The sequence below is a fragment of the Buteo buteo genome, chromosome 11, assembly GCF_964188355.1.
Source record: "Buteo buteo chromosome 11, bButBut1.hap1.1, whole genome shotgun sequence".
NCBI lineage: Eukaryota > Metazoa > Chordata > Aves > Accipitriformes > Accipitridae > Buteo > Buteo buteo.
This window is the reverse complement of record NC_134181.1, coordinates 35,879,421-35,902,003: the sequence shown is the minus strand read 5'-3', so window position 1 is coordinate 35,902,003 and position 22,583 is coordinate 35,879,421. Positions and strand designations below refer to the sequence as shown.

General features: G+C 42.9%; 1 protein-coding gene across 12 annotated transcripts in view; it reads right to left on the bottom strand.

Moving 5' to 3' along the window:
- The window catches only part of FBRSL1 (fibrosin like 1), a 558,388-nt gene that overhangs the window by 404,892 nt on the left and 130,913 nt on the right, over positions 1-22,583 (bottom strand). For all 12 annotated transcript variants that reach the window (XM_075041518.1, XM_075041524.1, XM_075041519.1 and 9 more), the window contains exon 2: positions 1,604-1,804. In XM_075041518.1, coding sequence (XP_074897619.1) covers positions 1,604-1,804 — 201 coding nt within the window. The remainder of the gene's footprint in view (positions 1-1,603; positions 1,805-22,583) is intronic.

Below are 22,583 nucleotides of genomic sequence, written 5' to 3'. Positions count from 1 at the left end.
CTTTCATCGAAACTAAAATGTGCATCTATTCACCCATAATAAAAAGTCATTTTAATCTGCAGAGAGTGAAAATTTGAGCACAAACTCATTGCACCTGTAACCAGAGGGGGAACTGAAACCCTATCACTCAACTACTAGCAAAAACAAACAAGAAACTTGATATATTTTAACTACATATACACTGACGAGTCTAAAACCAAAACATTTGGTATCACTTGGGGGAATTAAAAGAAAACAAACCTGGCAAATATTTTACTAGGAGTGCATGGTTACATGATTTGCTACCTAAATACTTGCAAGCAGAAAAGTACTAACATCTTTACCTAAGTTATTTGCACTGAATTATTCCAACTTTTTTTTTAAATAAAAAGGAAGAAAACAAAGTCTGCTAATTTGTTAATGAGAACAATCAGCCACCAGAAGAGTGGGGCCATGAACAGACCATTAGAATTTGTATCATAAAATGTGATGAGCCCTTCTGAACGAATATGCTACAACACAATCCAAAAGGTTGTGTGTGGTGGAGAAGTTGTGTGTGGGGGGGGATTACATTAGATAACATTAACAATCCTTTCAAATCCTAAAATATTGAAAGTCTGAAAAAACACTTCCAATAACTGGACAATTCAATCTTTCTTTGTCTGGCACACATACAGAACTAGTTTCACAAAAGAGAAGGTGTGCTTGGATTAAAAAGCTTTTTCTTTGCATCACAGAGAATAAAAAATAGTTTTTTATCACAGTGTAGTTCTTAGCTCAGAACAAATGCTGAAGGGTCAAATACACTGGTCTTCCCACTGGCTGCCATTTGGCACCATGTTAACGGACAACTGGGAAAGTGTTTGTTCATAGATACAAGCTGCTGTGCCATGTGGATTTCAAACTGATGAACGAGCACTGAGTCACCAACGCATCTCCCTGCTGAGCAGCAGTTAAGGGATAAATAGCCTGCCACCCATAGTGCTCTTCTTTGTCACCTCCCCAGCTCTGTACACACTGTGGGTCAGATGGGAGTCTCCACAATCGTCCCCTCCAGCATGACAACTCTTAATTCATTAATGCTTATGCTTCATTTTAGAAGGGCACGGAGAAAAGACTCCCGAGAACACAACCTCCTCCAAACTGACTTTCCATTTCTAAAATACTTGAATATTCTCTCCTTCTCAATGTACCGTTTTGGGGTCACATGAACTTGACTCATGAGACGGACATACTTATGTTTGCAACTTCCAGGTGCACGTTAACAAGCACATCTTCTCCAAAGACGACTATGATCCGACTGATGATTTCTATTTGTGCCTAAGACTGTAAGAACCACAAACCTATGGTATGAACTACTGTCTCAAAGTTGCAGGATACAAGGGAGGTCTGCTCCTTCCTTCTTGCATTACCCAGTACACCTCGTCTTCCATTTTAGCTTATGAAACTTGCCCACAACACAGGATTTGTGCACTTGGCCAGAAGTCTTGTAAGATGCATTGTTTTCACCAGCACAAGTTACCAGAGAAGCCAGTTACATTAACAACCCCAACCTACCAGCAGGACATTTCACAGTGGCCAATGCCACGATACAGTCGCTTCAGATGAGAAATAATTTCCCTACCTGTTTGGATAGCTTCAAAGGGAGTTTCTTCTTCATCCGTTCTTTGCCTCTTTCTGCCTCTCTCTCAGAGCTCCCAGCATCATTGTTATGGCCATTTTCACTCGGCTCAGCAGACACACAGTTTTCAGATTCTCTGGGTTTCTTTCCTGGATGCCTCTCCCATTTCTCCTTCCGCTCCTGAGGCTTTAGTGACATGTCCTTCTGCAAAGGAGGAAAAAAAAATAGTGAGTTCTTTAAGTTCTTTGAGACTACTTTTAAGCATTAAGCAGTACAAATATTGAATAAAAACACAAACAAGACAGCATGTTCTTTCCAGAGATGACTTAAGATGAATAATTAGGCACGCACAATGCAAACAGTAATTTTAGATTAGATTAGGATGAATACTCTCCAGGCTATGTGTTTGATTAATTTCAGCGATGCTGGAACTGGTTATGAAAATGAGTTTGCTTCAGATTAATTCAGGAACCATACGTCAACAGCACATGAACAAATCAGCATCCTGGAGGAAAGCCTTTAACTGTTCAACTGAAACAGAGGTGGTTTTTATTTTGTTTTGTTTCTGATCTCAGAAGGCAACATTTCAGACCCCCCTTGGGCCTGACAGTCTCTGATTCACAGTAGCATTCATATGGAGAAATGCACTTCTAAATCCTACCATGCATTCAATAAGCAAGCCGAGATCAATGGGATCTAAACACATAACAGAGGTTGAACACTTCTAAGTGTTAAGTGCCTGCCCTGAATCAGGACTATAACATACAATCTAAGCACAGTTTAAAAGCGGGTATGTCATGTCATAATGATTAACATAGGAAGTGAGATCAGAGAAGGGAATTACTACTGCTATCCCTGGCATCTTTGAGGACTGGAAGCTGAACTCTGGGTGACAATGTATCAACCTCTCCCCCCAACACACACCACACAGAAAAAAGAATTTAAGAAATAATATGCCAAATCACTATGACATTAGTTCACTACAGCTAGATAAATTTTTCCCCAATGCCTTTTATTAACTGCTCAAGGGTAGAAACTAAACTCTTTTGGAATGTTTTACAGAATCTCCATCCCAATTAATTTTTTATGTGAGGTAAATATATCAGATTAGGAGATACCTTAAAAGCACTGTTCACCATGCCAAGATTTGTCAACTTCAGCCACAGGAATTTTTCCAAATTCCTCATCCCCCCCTTTTCTAAATGCCTCGCTTCTGACTCAAGCAATTACATCATGGATATTTGTATCCTACACGAATGGAGCTCGCAATACAACTTGCTCACGTCAATGCACACACCTTCAGTACTGCAGAAGAGCTCATGCAAATCATTAGCTCTCTAGACTCTCAAAAACTAAAGCCCAACAAAAAAGAAAATTAGGGATTGGGATGAAATGCCCTGCTGATTGCTCTAGATTACTTCCTCCCCCTCTTGCTTAATTAGTGAACTGACTGCCTCAGTGTGCAACATGCTGATTCCACTCCAAATCACTCCCTGTTTGAAGTCACCCTTCCCTGTGAGGCAAGATGATGCACTGACACTTTACGGTCACAGAGACATTGAAATTTCAATTACAATGATAAAATACATACAGGTGTTTCCTATTCCAACCCTGGCTCAAACACAATTAGCCAGCACCCCAACTCTACACACTTTGCACAGGGGTCCTGTGCGGCTGGCAAGCTCCTCTTAAAGCACACATATATACAGCAAGTTGCAGAACCCCCAAAGATACAATCCCCACCCCAAAATTAAAATAAGTAGCACTGTCTCAGAGATGCAGAACATACCAGAACACAGCTCAGCTTGCCAAGTCCTAGAGAAACTAGTGAAAGAGCAAGGAAAATGATTGTCTGGCAATATTGTCCATGAATGATAAAACAAGGAATGCAAATTAGTGCTAAGTTGCTCGCTTTGGGTTTTAGTTTTAAGATAGCACGCTAAAACAGCAGTTCAAGATGCCACTTTAAGAAGGTCACATTGCCCTATTTACTGGGAAGCTGCCGAGATAGAAATCAAAATGCTAAGCTTTAGTAACTAATCAGAAACTAGTGCAATGGAAATGACATCTGTTAACTGATACTCAGCAAAACATTCAAAACAGAAGTCACCAAAAATGTGCACTTCTTCATAAAGCCAGATGCAGCTGCAGTGTGACGGCAGACGCATGGAAGATGCTGCATGAGGTGACATGGGCCCCTGAGAAGGGGGAAAGGAGGCTGGGGCAGGGGAATGCCACCACGTGAAAGCACCAGCAAATAATGCAGTCCTGGCTCAGCGTGTAATGCTCACTTTTAAGGATGCTTTCAAAGGCAGTAAATGGCCATTTCGGTTTAAATTCTAGCTGGCTTCACATGGGGATTGGGTCTCTGTTAATGCCTTAGGGAAAGTCTTCCCTCAGCACCCACAGCACATTCACTGCACGTTTTAGACGATTCACTTCACCATGTAACTAGCCTGGAAATCTGTGGTTTTCCCCCTTACTGAATGCTACAAAATTCCCTACTTAGAAATTTAGCTTTTTATCCCCATTTTGTTTGGAGATTTAAGGTTTGTCTCATCGCTGAGCTACTAGCAAAATTAATTCAGGGAATACAGTCATAGCTGGATCAAAGCCAAGGAAATAATGCGTTCACTTGTAGTGCCACTTGCGTCCAAGAATCTCAAGCACTTTCCAAACAGCCGTGAATTAAGACCCAAGCCCTGGTAGCCGAGGCCGCTGCTCGCCTCTGGCAAGAGGAAGGCCGAGGGAGGGATCCTCAGCCCCGCAGCCTGGGGCAGCCATGGGGAAGAAGCCAAGTTTCTCAGCCCCGTGACAAGAAAAGCTACTCCACAGGCCCGTTCCTCCCCACTTCAGTAGAGGCTGCAGCTCACAGAACTTTGCTTTTTCTGAGAACCCAGGACACTGAACTCAGCTTCTCCTCGCTGACAGAGGGTGACAGCGGGGCTGTTTTCTATGCTGCTAAATGCAAACTTCTTTGCAGCCTCAGGCAGAGAGCAGGAGGGGGCTAATGGGGTTTCTGTTCTTGCCTCCTTTGTTTCCTTTCTATTTACTCTACTAAAAGAGCCTTCCAGCGATTGTTCTTTTACTAAAGTTTACGACCTCCAAGTTGGGGACCTCACTTAGCACAAGAGCTTACTATTTTTGGATGTGCATCTGTGCTTGCACACAGGCAATTGCTGGAAAATTTAAGCACATACAAAATATACAGTACATCACTACAGTGAACAACGTTTATTGATGCACCTTGACTTCAGTCCAGAAATCCCAGCCGGCACGTAAGACTGGCCTTCTGACAAACTGCTCCACTGGAGCCTTCCCCCTAGACAAGCCCAGACGAGCAGTCATTTTTGCCCTTTGCACGTCACGTAAAGCCTAGGGGTTCACACAGCGACAATGTCTGAAGTCAGGCCCTGAAGTCAAAAGGTCTCCATATCCAACCTTGGCATTTCTGCCCAACCCAGGAGTCAGCAGACCTGGCTACCTTTGCTGTCAGGGTCAGTAAATCCCCTTCTCCAGGGAAGGCTGGTGGATCCAGGCCCATTCTCTCTTCTCAGTTCCAGGAAGAGGATTGCCAAATCTTGTTCCAGAATATACAAAAACTATTTTGTTCCTTACTATTCACCGCTTCCAGGGCTGTCTCCTACCTGTCCTCACTTAGGAATCTCTCTCACACCTTCCAGGGCAGGCTACAGCCTCTCCATCTGCAGCCCCTTGCCTGTCTGGGCTGCAGACGGAGAGCAGATGGTTCTAATTGGCTGCACGGTTACAGATAAGAAAGAATTAGGTCTTTCCTTACAGCCTCTTTCCTGGCAGTTACTCCATAAAACATACAGATTCTACTTCCCCATTTGCTTATTTGGATGTACAGATACCAAAGAACACTTCAGCTGAAAATCTAATTGTGGTACCTCCTCCAGCTCTAACTGAAATACCTTGCACACCAATAGCTGTGAAGATCCACTGGCATACCACCGCAGCACAGGCTGGCAACCCAAGTACGTAACCTAGACTCTGCAACAGATTTTGAGAGACCATAAAAAAATCGCTGAATTTTTTTCTTCGTTATTTGGCCCAAGCTATGCAATTGCACCTTTGCTTGCAGCGGAGCTGGCGACATCCTTAATCACTTGGAACACTCCTTCCTGAAAAGCCATTTTTCTGTCACTGAGGCACAGCTGCAATCTCCAAAGACACTCAAGGTACACACTGCTCAGTTTATAAATAAAGCTGTGAATAATGCTGGGCGCATGGCCCTCGGCTCTGGAATGAGACCATTCTTACCCATAAAATGCCACAGCAAGAGACTTCTGCACAGTGGACTCCACGTTGCCTATTTGATCAGAAAATAATGATCAGCCCTAGAGGACCCTGGCGCAAGCTCACATCCACAGCCATCCGCTGGCTGGAGTTATCACTGCGTGTTTACTCAGCCCAGCTCAAACTCTGCCTTAATCCTCTGAGTTTACACAGCTCTTTGAGATCTCAGAAAGCAAGTAGGGGGAGGCTGGAGTTGTAAATACCTTTCATACACAGGGAATACTTAAAGAACCTGAAAAAAAGTGCAAAAAACACACAGCTAGATGAAAAACCTGGAGCGTGCTGCTGGGGTGCAGAGCACAAAACCAACACCTACAGTTCATAAAACAACTACCCTGAGCCCTCAAGGATCAGTTCAAAATGCAGCCCTGGTGCGAAATCAAGTCCATTACAATCCCCCATCCCCAGGGCCCATCGGACACTGCAAGGCTCAGACACGCAGCCAAGGACTGGTTACACTCCACTCCTGCCAGACTGCCTCTGCTGACTTCAGAAGATTATATGGGCTGATTTCCCAGAAGGGAAACAGCCTCCAGCTTCTCTCTCCACAACTCTTCACTGCAGCACTTATTCCTTAAGTCGGGGAACGTGAAATATCCCACTGAACATCAAACAGGAGAAGGATCCATGCAAAGGAAATAAAAAAACGTACTGCTGTCTCTAAAACTGACCCTGCTTCTCCTGTTTCTGCCTCCAGCTTCTCTCAGCAAAATTGCAATGGGAAAGCTCCCGAGGATCTAAGCACTGACTATCCTTATATCAACTTTATCATGCAATTAGCAGTAGGGTTGTCAAACGTGTTTGTTTAATAGTTCAGGGAGAGATCCTGGCTCAGAGAAGAACTGAAACAGATTTATTTTTAATTAGGTTACTTTAAAAATATTCCTACTGACCTGATACCCAGTTTATAGAACAGCAACATCGAAACAAATGCTGACTTAATATGCTCGTGCTTTCCAAGCAGACAAAGCACGTTACAAATACAGACAGGACCACTACTAAGGGAAATCTATTGTCTATTTAGTTGCATAAAGATGACACAAGAGACAGTAATTCAAACGGAAGGATAATATTGGAGATATACATGAGAAACTTACATGAAAGAAATTAACTTTTGAGGTATGGATTTGAAGATAGGTCCGTAGAGAGAGAAACCACTGCAAGAACAGGAGCGAGCACAAGAAAAGATGAGTAACCAACAGGCTAATGAAATTAGGTGAATAATGAGGACAGAAAAAAGGGAGAAAAAAGGAATGGGATAAGAGATAACTCTACCAGAAGGTATCAGGTAGGACCATACCAAAGTGATTGAATTTGAACTCAATGTGGTGAACAGGCAGCAAATCCAAGTGGAGATCTTAAAAACTAGCAGGAGCACACTGTAACGGTGGGAGAGGAGGAGACGTTTGAGAGCTCAGCTCTGGAGAGCCATGGGGTAGAAGGAGAAAGGGAGGGCAGCGAAGGCGAAGGAGCCGCAGCGGTAGGACTGGCCCGCGGCTCAGTACAGCAGCTCCGCACTGGAAGCCCCATCTGGCAGCAGGCCAGCCCGGCTTCACTCTCCCCACACTTCAGGGCACTTTGGGAGGCAGTTGGCTGGCATCTCCAGCCGGCAGGCTGCAATTTTCATGGACAGGGAAGTTCTCACTTTTCTGTAATATAACACACGCTTGTTTGTTTTACTTCCCTGCCCTCTCTTCTCCCCCACTGCGAACTTCACTAAAAACGTAACTCAAGCCCCTAGCCTTTCAGCCAAAGCCACTAAAGCTTTTTTAAAAGGCAAAAAAAAAAAAAAAAGTCTAGATTTGAAATTACTCTCTTGCTTTGACCCTACATTCAAGCAACACAATCAATATCAATTAAAATGATTGCAAATGAAATCCTTGCTTGTTTAACCTTAGACTGCAATTCTCCTTTCGTAGCTGACATATTCCAGATGAGTTTGGGTCTTGCTTTTTAAAATGCATCACGTTTGCTCTGACCCTGTCACATGTTTAGCTCAAGAATAAGACGACTTTTTGACAAGACGGCTTTGGAAATGTTAAGACATTTGAAGCTGCCACTGGTTTGCAGGTTTATGATACATGATTTAACTTAAAAATAAAAGTGGATGAACCAAGAAACTCACTGTAATTGAAACAGTCAAATTTATTACCAGAAGCTGCATTCCTGTCACCTGTGAAGAGCTGAAGAGCAAGCTGCTGGTACTCTGCTAAATGCCCACTTGTTATGTCTCCCAAGAATTAAGACCTTTGCTGCTAGGACCTTGAAGACACCACACCAAGTAGACACACCTTGGACAAATGTTACCTCAACACAATGTAGCCAAAAATTACAAAAGGGGAAGATCAGTATCACAACTTTTAAATGCATTTCAATCCACAATGATTTTCATTTCTCATTTCCAATCTTGCTCTTTTTGCTTGCACAAGACCTGAATAAAGTGCTGAGCAGTAATTGTTTTAATAAGTTGGGGAGAAGGGGGCTGGTACTGTTCTCTTCCTTCTCAATTACTTGAGGGAAAAAAACCAGTCCTCTTCTTCCACCGTAATACCAAGTACCTGGAAACAGTGTGTTTAATAGTAATTTAGGGGACGATAAAAGTAAGAATGTATACAGCAAATACCTTCTCTTTAGTAAGAGGTCAAGGAAATCTGCATGAATGTGAGCATATGGCTGTCCATGGTTTTGGTAGAAACCCTTCTCCACCATCACACATTGGGGAGTTAGATACACAAACCCCACTGTTTTAAGCAGCACTCTGCAAGCTCAACAGGAAGCCAGCCATGGCTTTCTCCTCCTCCTCCAATTTCCTCTTCAGAGCCTGCAGGCGCCTCACTGCAGAGAACTGCACCCGTCTTCCTCACTACCTACTAACAGACATACTGTACAGCTATTAAAACTCCCACAGGTGCTTGCTGTCCATCAGAAAGGAAATGATCCCATTTTAAGCCATCAGTATTTCCTCTAGTGATGGCAGTAAATGCCCGACGAGTGCTCACAGAATTACTGTCAGCGGAAAGTGTGTCAGAGAGCAAGGGAGCTTAAATGATTGAAGGGAAGCTGGGGCACCATTTTCAGGTAGATGAAATGAGGCATATGGCAAGCCCAGCCTGCCCAGCTTTTACAGGCTGCAGGAGTGCTGAAAGGCGCTGCTGTTCGTGCACCACAAGGCCAACCTGCCCAGCTTTCACAGCAGATAAAAGTACGTTTCGGCTGAAGCTGCTTTCAGCCAGGACTGGGAGCTCAGCCTGCCCAGTTTATGTAGTGTATGTAGGAGCTGGAAAAGAGCTTGTGCTTATCTGACAGCACCTACTTCAGCTTATTTGAGCAGCATCACTGCACTGCTGGGTATGAATGCTGAGCATAGAGCACACGTGCCTCCTGCAAACTCCTGTCGTCTCAGTGTGTACCCTCCCAAGAAGGAACAATTAGAATGGCAGCAGCACTGCACGCTGCCCTCACACTACCCAACATCTCGCAAGTGACAGACTAGGCATAACACCTTTATTTTAAAGAATGTGATCTGGGGGACATCAATCTCAGTTAACTTCCAAAGGTACCCAGCAAGTAAGCAGCACAGTCAGGCACGCGCTCCAGGTGCAGTGTTTTGGGAAGACGTTCCTCAAGTGTGCCAATATTCAATGACACTGCTGGCACCACGCTGCTGACAGGCAGCAATCACAAGCTTGTTTACAGAGCAGCCTTTAAACACTTAATCTGAACTAATTCCCCTTCCCCCCAGATTATTTAAACAGGCACTCGTACTGGATTCAAACAGCTCCCATCCAGTGACAGGATTAGGACCTGAAGAAGAGGCTCCTTGCTTGAAGCCAGATGTGGCCCTTTCATCGCTCATTTCAATCTTGCCAGGATGGTAACACAACCCCCAGCCTCCAGCTGCACCAGCTAGCCCCAAGCTGCCAAAGGAAAAGGCATGAGGGTCCTACCAGCACAAACAGGTATGGCATCTGGATGCTTTCATCACTACCAATTTTCAGCTAAACTGGTCAGAAAAAACAGGAAGGCACTGTTGAGTAAAAGATGCCTCCAGCCTATTTGTCACTATGGACAGGAATGCTTAGAAAGACTGTGTCTCTCTTTAAAATTAGTAACAAAAGGAGAAGACACAACTGTTTCAACCTCTGCTGAGAGGGGGATGTCATGCTTCCATGAACTGGACTCTGGAAACGGAGTTGAGCCAACCTGAGGCTGGGCAGATGGATGGGACATATGGCTCATTTACCATAGGCAGAGGCCTGAACTGGTCTCCTCCATCTATACATCTGCATTTAACGTTTTGATCTTCACAGCGCAAAGTATATAGCAACCACATTATGATTGTACTGATTATCATGTGAATAGCTTCATACTTGAGACTTAAAAGACACAGCTATAATGTTAGGTAGCTTGGTCATGAATTCAAGAATCTCAGGCCCGATTTCTTCAGTAATTCAAAGCTTCTACCCACTAAATACAAATGCAAAGTTTTAATTTATTTTCTAGGATTCCTGATTCAACCACATGTGTTGTGTCCACTCATTTTATGGTACATACTTTTAAAACATAGCCACAAAAAACATACTGCTCTTAAGGCAGTAGCACCTACAGAATGAAAGCTCCAGACGAATCTCCCATGTGGTGACAGCCTCGAACACATTCACTCTACAAAAGCAGCTGCAGACGTTTTGAGACTCTGCCTCCAGCCTATGCTCTTCATCACCACCCTCCTAGGAAGGGTGCCATTCCCAAAGATGCTGCAGAAGAGGGGTATGAATGTTCTTCTTCAACAGCATTGCAGTCTGCAAGCTTAGCTTCAACTGCAGTTTGACACAGCTTGCACAAAGCCAACGAACACTGCGCTGAAGGAGACGAAAGCTCACAAATTCACTTCTGCCAACTCTGCTGTAGGGGCGAGAGTCTCCAGAAGAAAACCAGCCATATTCTGATCCCTGGTGCTGCATGATAAATTAATTTATGTTTAAGCTCTATGACACTAGAGGCATTTTTTATCAACTCTGCAGTTGCCCTCAGTGGTAGGCAACAATTTTCACTTCAGCTGTCATGAGGTCTAGAATGTGTATTAAATAATTAGTCCTCTGGTAGTTTCTCTTGGCTAGGAAACAAACAAGAAGAAATATAAATGATCCAACAACAAGAAATATGTAGAAGCCAGCCATCTCCAGAAACAGCTGCCCATAGCATATTACTTCAACCTAAGGGGAAAACTCTGAGTCAGGTGACGTCTAGCAGAAAAGAAATGCCTTTCTAAATACCTAAACGTCACATGCGCTAATGAAAAGTCTGGGACAGTGCATCTGTGCCACCCTTGTCGCCCTCGCTCCTCCTCAAACGTGCTGCTGGAGAAATGTATTGTACAACAGAGGTCTACAGCTGTCAGTCTCGCCAGCAGCTATGTTCTCCCACGTCGAGTGGCTTAGCACACCACATGCTCGTGAGCAGCTCATCTATAACTGGTTTGCTAGAACAAACAACAAGCAACCAAATGTTTCCATATATCCTTAGGGCTTCCTAGAATAGTTCCAAACATTCTGATATCTGTGTCAGGAACGAAACATTCATTTATATCCCAGGCAATCGCTGAGAAAGGGGAAACATACACTACAGTAGCAGGCAATCTTAATGTATTCTATGTTACAAAACATTTTCAGTCAGAGAGCTCAAAGGTCATTAATAGATTTTCATATGTTTACAGACAGCAGCAATTTCAAGCTCCGTAATTTTAAAACTGCATGTCAGTCTCTCAACTTCCAGCTGTTATTTCAACATTAGATAATGAACACAATGCAAAGGTTACACAATCACTTGAACTAGCTTATGCTGTAGATCCAGCCACACAAATCATTATTAAATTCTAATTACACATATATTATTTTACAACTCTTATTAGAACAGCAGGGCAATTCTTCTTTTATAAAGAGATCAACAGTTTAGAAAAAGAGGCCAGAAAGGTTATTCTTTTAATGTGACAGAGAGTTGTTCCTCTCTCTCCCTCCATCACCTAAACCACTGCTGATTTATGAGTCTCAGAAACAAAGCTGCATCTTGTTAACACCACACCAGTCAGTGCACATACAGCTATCAGCCCATATTTTGCTTAAGTGCTTTATAGATCCCTAACATATAGACATTGATGCCTACTTAATATAATCATCTTTGATCAGAGGAAAAAAGAAAAGCATTTAGTGATTACCCAGTGTACCGTCTGAATACGCTCCTGTTTTTAATTTATACAACTACTTTGAAACTGAGGGTGTCTTACCCTTCAAAACTTAAAGAGATTTCTCCTTGGGACAGTGTTGTTATCTAACCTAAAGTTTTGTAAGACATCAGGCTTCCATACCATAGGGTTTTGTTTTATTTTATTTTAATTTTGGACCAGAAGAAATCACTGTAATCATTCAATCTGACCCTTTTATCATACAGCCAAATGAGCAAAATCACCCAACTGTGAAGTGGTCTTAGGGAAATCTTGGAAGTGCACTAGCAAACTACCCCATTACCAAATAAGAAAATCAGCAAATTATGTTTTGTTCTTGCCTCTCTCTCCCCGCCCCCCCCCCCCCCCCTCTATTCCCAGGCAGTGCAAAGTGTTATCCACTCTGGTTTATTCTGCCCAAATCCAGCTGTCAGTTGCACAGCATGTAACCTCAATGGGAATTGAAGAATCTCATCCCCAAGATTCAGCTTTGAAGCAGGACAGACCAGCAACGTCCCTTTGTGCGAGTGAGGTCTCCTGCGGTGACAGCAACGCTACCCTGGCAAAGTGATGTCTCTCTAATCCCCAGAGCATCCTTAGCTAGCAATGAATTTCACACTGGGAAATTCCATGCTTTGACATTAAATAATTCCAGCTGGGATTTTCAAAGGATGAGATAGGAGTCCAATCCCATCACATTCCAATAGGAAGCCCTTAAGGTTTGTTTATTTTCTTTTTAAAAAGGAAACCCATATTTCATTCTCATTTCCATTCCAGTTTCCTCTGGGAGATGAAATTGAAAGCAAGAAACAGAGGGCAAGAGCAGTGCTAATGGGAAGACAGACTTTTATGAGACTGACAAATGACAACGCCAATTCTTGGGTACATCAGTTTGCAATGTATGATAAAGAAGGAACAGACAAATCAGCACATTCATTAATGTTCCTGAGAGAAAGGAGGATCTGTACTTTTGTCTGGTTAGTCTCACTCGCCACTAAGGAAGAGGTAACTAAGCAAACACTCCACCAGGACAGCAGACAATTAAAGCTCAAGAGTGAACAAAACCAGCAAGCTGTAGAGAGGAGAACATGTGCAGAATCAAAATGATGCTATCCACTTATCCAAGCATGTCAAATAAGGCCTCAGGCAGGCAGAGCTGACAGGACAATAACCCACTGCAGAGAAAGACTTCAGCAGAGCAGGTGCCGTCAATCACTCCTCCTTGCTGTCTCACCAAATCCAGAGTGAGTGGTGCAAGTTTTCATCGGCTTTGCCACTCTCTTTCCATTATGTTTAGAGGATTTGGGTTTTCCCCCATCCAAGCGGTGCTAAGCTGGGCCTCTTTGCAACCACTTCCTCAACCCATGCTAAATTACGAGTTCCTCTTAATGCTTAGGTTTCAGACCCAGAAACCTCTATCTGCACTTCACAGACCTGAACCCGAAGGTCCGGCTGGTTTGTAGGATCTGTTTTCTTCCTGACTGGAGCAAGGCTTTAGCAGTCAGAGACTAGAGAAAGAGGCATTCATGCAATGTTTTCCATTTGCTGCTAGCCCTCAATTTTGAAATGCAATAGGGAATTAAAACATGACACAGAGCAGCAACTTTCACCACTAACCCACTCAAATTAGTTAAGAGCCCTTGTACATCTCATGATTCATGACTCTGAGGGCTTAACTTTGCTTCTCATTTACTGTTCACAGCACCTTGTCAATGGTAAACATCACAGAGCAAGAAATACAGATGTAGCACATGTATTTATTTGTTCAAATGGGCATAACCCTTTGGCAAGTACCAAAAAATCCAGTCAATGTGAGAAGGGTTAAGACAGAACAGATGCAACCAGAGGCTCTGGAGAACAGCCTGCATGGAAGCAGGGTTTCTTGTGATTACTTCTGTCTTGTAGCTCTTAATAAGCCACATCACAGCTGACATCTCCACCAGCTATCTGCTTCCTTATGTAGATAAACAGAAACAGAAAAGCTGACATGGCAATTATATTGTACACACACACACACGCTACCTAACAACTCTCACTGCTACAACAGCACGAGCAATGAAGAACAAGCACGTCCAGAATTCTCATCCAGGCTCTGATGCCAATTCTTAATGCAACCATACGCAAGGTACTTCGTTCAAAAATTGTTTTAAAAAGCACTCACAAAATCAGGTAAGAGTTGCAGCACATCTCTCTTAAAGGTGTTACGATACAAAGAACTTTCAAGATGAAAAGGAGCTATAAAAGCATTTCACAACTACTGTTTATTAATAAAGCTCTAATCCCCATCCCAGTTGGAACCCAGGAGACTCTTGGTGCCCACCTATTCCCACGGCACACGGCACCCGAGCGGCGTGACCCCAGGCGCTACGCTGAAGTCCGCGGCCAGGCGGAGCGGGGAGATGCTGGGGCGGCGGCAGGGCAGGCATCCTCCTCTCTGCCACCTGCATCTCGGGAGGCTGTTGCTAAGCGACAAAGTGCCACCACCGATATCTGCAAAATCCTCTGGCTCTGCCCGCCCCGAGCGCCTCGGCCCTATTCCCAAACACGGCACCCAACAGGCCACAGCGTCCCCCTTGCAGCCCTTGATAATCTTGCTTTTATGTGTAAGGCAGCTCTTGTCAAGGAATTCAGGGAGCCCTATGACAGTAAAAACTGTGGATAAAAAGATAGTATCAAGAATACTGCATTTCAAAAAAGCAGATAAAAGGGCAGAAGGGGAAATTTCACACATCAGACCAGAAGTGCTCACTAAAGCAGAAAGCGGTTTAAAACACAGGAGCTGCCAGGTATTTGTTTCCAGTGAAGGATATGGATTTCCCAATATCCCCACTGTGGCCGAGCAAAATTACAAGCCTTAGTTCTCAGGTTTCAGCAGGATCTGTAAAAGCAGGTGACCGAGACTAGCACCCTTTTTGCAATGATGCCAGAAGCAAATGTCTTCTCAAACCTCACAGATGCAGACTGACAATATAAAGGCTTTAAAAACAAGAAAGACCAGCTTAAACATCCACCCATCCCAAAGAAGGCAGTAACCTGGGGAATGCAGGGCCATGTTAATTAATGTGTGCTTAAGGGCAGTTCATCCCCCATCTCTCCACACCACATCTCTCTCTCTCCACATATCACTCTGTTATTGATACAGATGAGGTTTGTGGCTTTCACATCCCATTAGGGAAAGTCTTCCTCTAGAGAAAAAAGAGAAGAGGGGGAAAAAAAAAAAAAGCAAAAAAAAAAAAAAAGCATGCTGAGAAGGTCAGGGAAAGTTCTTTCATAATTTATAAATAACATCACCATTTGGCTTTTATCAGGCCTTTTTCATTAGCAATTCTTAAAGCATGACACAAAGGGAATCAGCACTTTGACCTCTATTTTACAGAATGAGAAATTAACAAATACAAAGAAACTTGCCCCAAATAGGCTGTAAGTCCTCTGACAAATCTAGGAGGAGAATCTACATCTCCCAGCTTCTAGATCATACCGTGCTCAGGAGAACCGACAGTCAAATGACATCGAAATCTCCTTCTGACACAAGAAGGGATTTCATGTCTGTGGTGGAGAGCAGATTTTTCTAGGACACACTGTAAATGCAAATACAGATACTCGCTACAGAGGAGGCAACAGGTGGGATTTGTACAGCTTCAACCTTACATCCTTTTGAGTGTCTTAGATAAAATCAGCTTGAGAATAGTGAGGACAACACGATCAATATATTAAGTCAAGCTGTTTGTTAGCAAACGAGTAGAACTGGCAGCTCTTCTTGGCTTCTGAAACATGACACATAACCTGGCCTTTCTAATGCGCTACTTTGGATGGCACCCAAATCCAGGACCATCTGGCTAGCATGGGCATATGTATACAAAGAGGACAGAAGAGACTCCTGGCTGACAGATAAAGTGACATATCAGTGCAGCAACACGGACTTTAAATCTCTTCAGAGTTTGCAAAGCCAGCTAAGCACGCTGGAAACATGAGGCCAGTTAAGTGATTTCAGGGCAATACGAGGGCTGAGAATTTCTCATACATGAGATCCAGGTAAACTTTTGTTTTGCTTGTGGAAACTGTTGCCAATGGTACAAAAAAATCAAAACAAACCAAAACAACCCAAAACCCCTACAAAACAAACCCACAAAATGCTTTTCCTGGTGTAGATTCGAAGCAGAGGGTATCACATTTCCTCCCCTCTCCCAAAGCTAATCCCTAAATTCAAAAGCCTGATTTTTCCCCCTCTGTTTCTCTGTTTTTACACTCACTCTTGCATGACGCTCTCCTGGCATCACACAGCAGTCAAAACCAACATGTTATTCCATGGCTTAGAACTTCTTAAAGCTTGGCCTCCCAGCTACAGCACAGCCCACTCCTTCCTTCTCTCCTGCTACCAGGACACAATGCACAGATTCTTCTAGATTCAGTTTCTAGCACGTAAGTGATGATTTGGCAGTAAGGAAATGAGAATACTTAGGCAACAGCACAAATAGCAATCTGTCCAAGAGAACAAGTGGTATGTCTCATATCACATTTAACATCCAATTCTGCATTCACCTACATGGTTTTACGTAGCTGTTAACTCCACTGAGATAAGGACAGTCGGTGGAGAAGAGAGAACAATCATGAACTCAGAAGACACAAGAGAACATAGGCTAGCCTGCTATGATGACCCAACGGGAGAGTCCATTCAAATGAACAATCCTCTGATACACCAAAAACCCAGCTGTGTCAAGGTCAGGGGATTAAAAGGGACTTAAAATTGTAGCTGTCATTTGGGAGGAAACTATCCCCCCAAATGTGATCAAAGGTTCCCATATCATCCTGGTTTAGATTGAAAGACATCAAGCTTGAAAGCTAAACAATTCTCTCATTAAATGATTTCTTGGGGATTTCTTAACTGTCCATGCCCCTGGATCCTCCCATTGATTTGGGCCTCATAGCAGTATTTTTTTTCACACAGTGAATACTTTTTTCCTTGGAGCATGTTAAAGTGTTGCTTCAGAAAGCTGAGGGAAACAGAAAGCACTGTCACAAACACAAATTAAATGAGAGCTGGCTCCTACTCCCTCGATATCCAAAATTTCAAAGCCAGAGAGACTGGAACATATCTTTTAACAAACTCAAACATGCCAAGAAGGGGTGATTCAGAGTGATGGTCCAAGACAAGGTAGTCACTTTTAAATACTGAAGCCCACCAGAGTCCCACGTCCCATTCTCAAATCTTTCATTTACAGAGTGAAGGCATCTAAGAGTTGGTTTTGTGTCTTTCCTCTTCACTGTGATACTTGACAGCATCACACAAGTCCTGACTGTTTCCTATCTGGCATTACAGTACAAAGCACTGGAGATAAACCATGTGTGGTTTTCCATCCTTAAGTTTTTAACCAAGCACAGCAGAAAGTCACTTCCTCTGCACAAAAAGGGCATTTGACAAAGAAATTTCAAGTGAATGAGATACTTTGGATAAGAACAGAGTCTTCAGGAACGCTGAAGATAAAAACATCCATTTTTCTACATCATTTTTCTTTAGCGTTAACTATCTTCCACTATCCAGATAGACTGCACGTTTATTATGACTTCTCCAAAGATGCCACGAGGAAAACCTTTCATCCTTGTTTTAAACTCCCTCATGAACTCATTGTGAAAGTTTCACATATGTGTTAAAGTACCAGAAGTTCATTAGCTATCAATCCCAATTACATGTATTACAAACAACAAGGAATTAACCCTGGTTTTTTTTCTTATTTTTTCTAACAATTCAGGTGAACAAATAAATAAGTATGTTTGGCAACAAACAAATAGTAAGCTCTTGTAAAAAGGGCCTTAAGGTTTACAGGTCAAACTTAACAGGAGTCATGAGTTTTGGAGTTAACCCCTTGTTCCGGTCTTGATATTTTAAGCCATTAGCAAATCTGTTTGGCAACTATAAAACAGATAGGAAAAGAAATATTTAAACATTTCTAAAACCCCAGTATTTTACACAAAGTACTCAAACCCTGTACTGAGCCTAACCTGCTTTTATTCACAGAGATCAGCTGGCTTTACGGAATGAGCCATTTATCCCTTCCTCAATTCTGCAGGTGATAAAACTCAGTGAAGTGCCTTCTCCCAGCTCTATCCCCTAACGCTTGATCTCTGGTTTGAGCATCACAGCACCTGCCTCAAGCATGAGCCACGATGCATGGTGTGGTGCTTCCTTCCAGAGCCAAGAAACATGGGGACAGAGGCATGGAGAAACAGCCCCGCTGCTCCCTGCACAGCGCCGAACCTGCACCGTGCTGTGGTCCCCATGGAAAGGTTTCGTTCAGGCAACTTCCACTAACCTCCCTGTGCACTTGCTACTTCCCCTTATCTAATCTTACTTTAAGGTACTTCACAGTATCACAGGTCTGGCATTTGAAGCATTCAAAGGAAAAACAGACTGCAGAAACACCCAGGAAGATTAGAATTAAGGCACTAACTGTCTTTGCTGGCCAGTGAGGAGGTGGTGGTGCAAGGGCCAGCGCTCTGCATTGGCATGCCGGGTCCCCATCACTGCTACCCATCCCAGCTGTACCTTGGCCTGCTGAGAATAACCTTGGGAAAGTCCTTCTCCATCCCTCCTGGCTGAAGGGGCGATGCAGTCACCCATGGAACAACTCGAAATGGCTTTAGCAGTCCCTGACGCAACACCAGCACAAACATTTGGGCAGCAGCACAGTGAACTGGACCAGTTTGCTGACCCAGTTCACCAGGTAGCCACAGAGACAGCAGTACCGGCAGCATGCAGCAGACAGCAGAACTTGAGAAGCAAAGGACAAGGTGTGTCTGTGACTGCCTCAGTCAGCAAAGTCACTGAAAAGTTTTTAAACAAATGATACCCTGAGCTCGAGTTGAAACATACTGTGTGATGAAGGAATGAAGAAACAGAAAACAAAGGGGAACTGTAAAGAAAGAGTAAGCCCCTTCTCCCCTTAGCTCACCAAAATAAAAATAATTATAAAAAATAAATTAGTATTTTAAGAGGATGCAAGGGATCCACAAGGAAGAAAAAAAAGAACCACTAAGTTCTAGTCAGGTATTGCACTTCTAAAACTTAGTAGATAAACACATCAGGCTACTGAAACAAAAATACATGTAGAAACTCCTGATATGTTGAACTCACACAACAATCACAAAGCCCCTTACTTGCACTAAACCAAACCCTATTGCCTTCTGTACTTTCACACAGCTAAAACAATGCACCTCAGTAATAAATAATTTTAAAACCCAGTGTTGTCAATGAAATACTAAATCCAGTACCCAGTTTCACTTTTTGTTTCTGAAGAACCACAATTCTTTAGGGCTCTTCTGTTCTTTGACATACCTTCCTCAGCTGGTTTGCCTGTCCTTTTCTATTTACCGGATTACAAACATTTTGGAGGTTTGGAAAGCACAGTATTTAACATTTTATAGAAACATCTGCCAACAGAGCTGCTAAACACTCTTATAAGAGAGACAGAGATGTTTATTTAGACATGCTGCTGACATTTCCTGTTGCATTTTGATCCTGAGGCATATGTAGTCCTTCCAAACAATTTAGCATGTACTGTGAAAGCACAGTTCTCGGAGAAGTGTAGCTGAAAGTAATTGAGATTGAAATTTCAGGACCATCGCAGGAAAACCATTACCAAAGCTCCTCCCAAGGCTCCAGGCAGAACAAGCACCTGGCAGAAAGGCAGGTACAAGGCTTCTGGAGAACCAACATCTAAAAGACACAAAGTTTGGGGCCTGGTTGGCACATTCTCATGACTGGCTCAAGGGGTGCTGGGTACACTGGCAGGCACCACAGGACTGCGATGTGCAGTGGCCTCCTTTCAAGCTGGCCGCCCCATCCACAGCCATAGGATGCCACCACAACAGCCTGTGTAATAGAAGGTGCAAAATTCACACAAAAAATTGACACATCTGTGGCACTGCAGCAGCAATGCAGGTATCTTGAACTGGGTGGTAGTCCCATAAGCAAGCTACTGGTCACCACACTGAGCTAACTGGGTTATCCCTTTAGCTATGTCAGTCTCAGCACTGCACAGGTGTGTCCTTAATGCTCTAGATCTGTGATCTCTGCTCGATTTAATTACAGTGGCCGAAAGAGCTATCATCTGACTCCTCCCTGCCCTTCTGCTGGAATTTACCACTCCGCAAGTACAGCTGACAGAAGAGAGTTTATCCAGCCCACAGCCTCTGCAGTTCATAACCTGATGGATTACTCTAAACTATAAATTGATCACAGTTAAATCACCTTCAGCTGCTGTAGCAGAATCCCACAGGGATAATGAATCTGCATCCCTAGTCTCCCTGCCTTTGTTTCTTACCTGTTAAAAGAAGAGTAACCCTTCATTATAAAGTTACAAACATTATGTTGGGCTACAGAGTTTTCAGACAGGCTATGTAAGCACTTAAGGAAGAGAGTGACTAATCCTACATCCAATGAAGAAAAACACACAGTATCAACCAGCACTACAGCAATCTGAAGAAAAAGAGAGAATCCCAAACTCTCTGCTTTTGACATCTGATCCCTAGAAGCAAAAGATAATACTTTCACAGATTATGAATCTGTGTATACAGAAAGGATTAACGCAGTTTTTTGGTTATGGAAATAAAAAAATAAAAATTAAAAAAGAACTGTGACTTAAAGCTAACCACACAAAAATTAAGGGGTTTATTAAGGGTTATAGACTTAAAAGAAACAAGCAAAGTACTTGTGTGCAGCAGAGAAAGAGGAAATAATCTACTCCAGCTGAATTTACTCACTCAGCAGTGTGGATTTCATTCTTTCTCCCAAAAATACTTTTGCAGAAGTAGCTGATTTACCTTGTGTTTGTGCCTAGAAAACAGTGAGGAAACAGGATTTCATTGTTTTAAGACCCCTGTAACCTCCTCATGGGGAAAAAATGGATATTTGCCTGCAAAGCTTGATCCTGCACAGTAATGCAGGTGTCACAGACTGTCTTTTCTTCTGATGTGTGTTTTAAGTTATTTGTGTAAATAACCATGCTGGTTACCCTCATCTGGTTTCCATAGGGAAGCATTTTAACTGTGGAGAAAAAGACAAAAACTGGTATATTGCAAAAAATGCATTTTCTGCAACTACTTTCCAAAAGAACTACCCTAGGAATTTTCTTTCACTTGAGCCTCCTTTAATAACGCTGAGAATCTGCACATATTCGCGTACAGCGAATTACTCCAATTAAAAAAAGAAATTGTACTGCTCTATCTATCTACATACTTATAATTACTCTGAAAGAAGTAGATTTTTTTGATTCTTCTTTTGGGTCCAGAGGTTTTAAATTCCTGATAAAGGTCAAATCATCTCATTCAGAAGAGATGATGAAGCTCCACCAGAGTTTGACTGAAAAAGGTCACCAATTCCAAATGCTCTCATATTCTTAAAATAAACTCATAGGCCTTTGCTCAAGTGTTAAGGATATTTAAGGACACTGCAGTAAAATGTATATACTTATTTCCAGTTACTCTTATCAGTCAGAGCTTGTATTAAGTGGCTAGAAATCTGAATAAGAAACTCCTATCACTGCACCTTTTTATAAGTTTCTTCTGTCAAAAGGAACCAAAAACTCCTGATGCTCTGAATATGACGTGATGACTTACGATTTGAGTGCATGGAAAGATGTAAATTTACAAGGGGGGGGGGGGGAAGAACAATACACAAAACTCCAGGTCTGAATCTCTTTATAACAGATTAAATGGATTAACTAATAAATAAGCACAAACTCAGAGATGCATAGTGATAACTAGACAGCAAACACTGTTTTAGAAGCAGTAGATGCACTCGCTTTAGAATGCCTGTCCTGGTTTCGGCTGGGATAGAGTTAACTGTATTCCTAGTAGCTGGTATAGTGCTATGTTTTGGGTTCAGTATGCGAAGAATGTTGATAACACTGATGTTTTCAGTTGTTGCTCAGTAGTGTTTATACTAAGTCAAGGATTTTTCAGCTTCAGATGCCCAGCCAACAAGAAGGCTGGAGGGGCACAAGGAGCTGGGAAGGGACACAGCCAGGGCAGCTGACCCAAACTGGCCAAAGGGGTATTCCATACCATGTGACGTCATGCCCAGTATATAGACTGGGGGGAGTTGGCCTGGGGGGGATCGCTGCTCGGGAACTACCTGGCCATGGGTTGGCAGGTGGTGAGCAATTGCATTGTGCACCACTTGTATATTCCAATTCTTTTGTTATTATTATTGTCATTTTATTATTGTTATTATTATCATTATTAGTTTCTTCCTTTCTGTTCTATTAAACTGTTCTTATCTCAACCCAGGAGTTTTACTTTTTTTGCCCCCTCGATTCTCTCCCCCATCCCACTGGACAGGGGGGAGTGAGTGAGCAGCTGCGTGGTGCTTAGTTGCTGGCTGGGGTTAAACTACAACAGAACATTACAGTTTCCCTTGTTCCCCATGACAACACTTAACGCACTTACGTT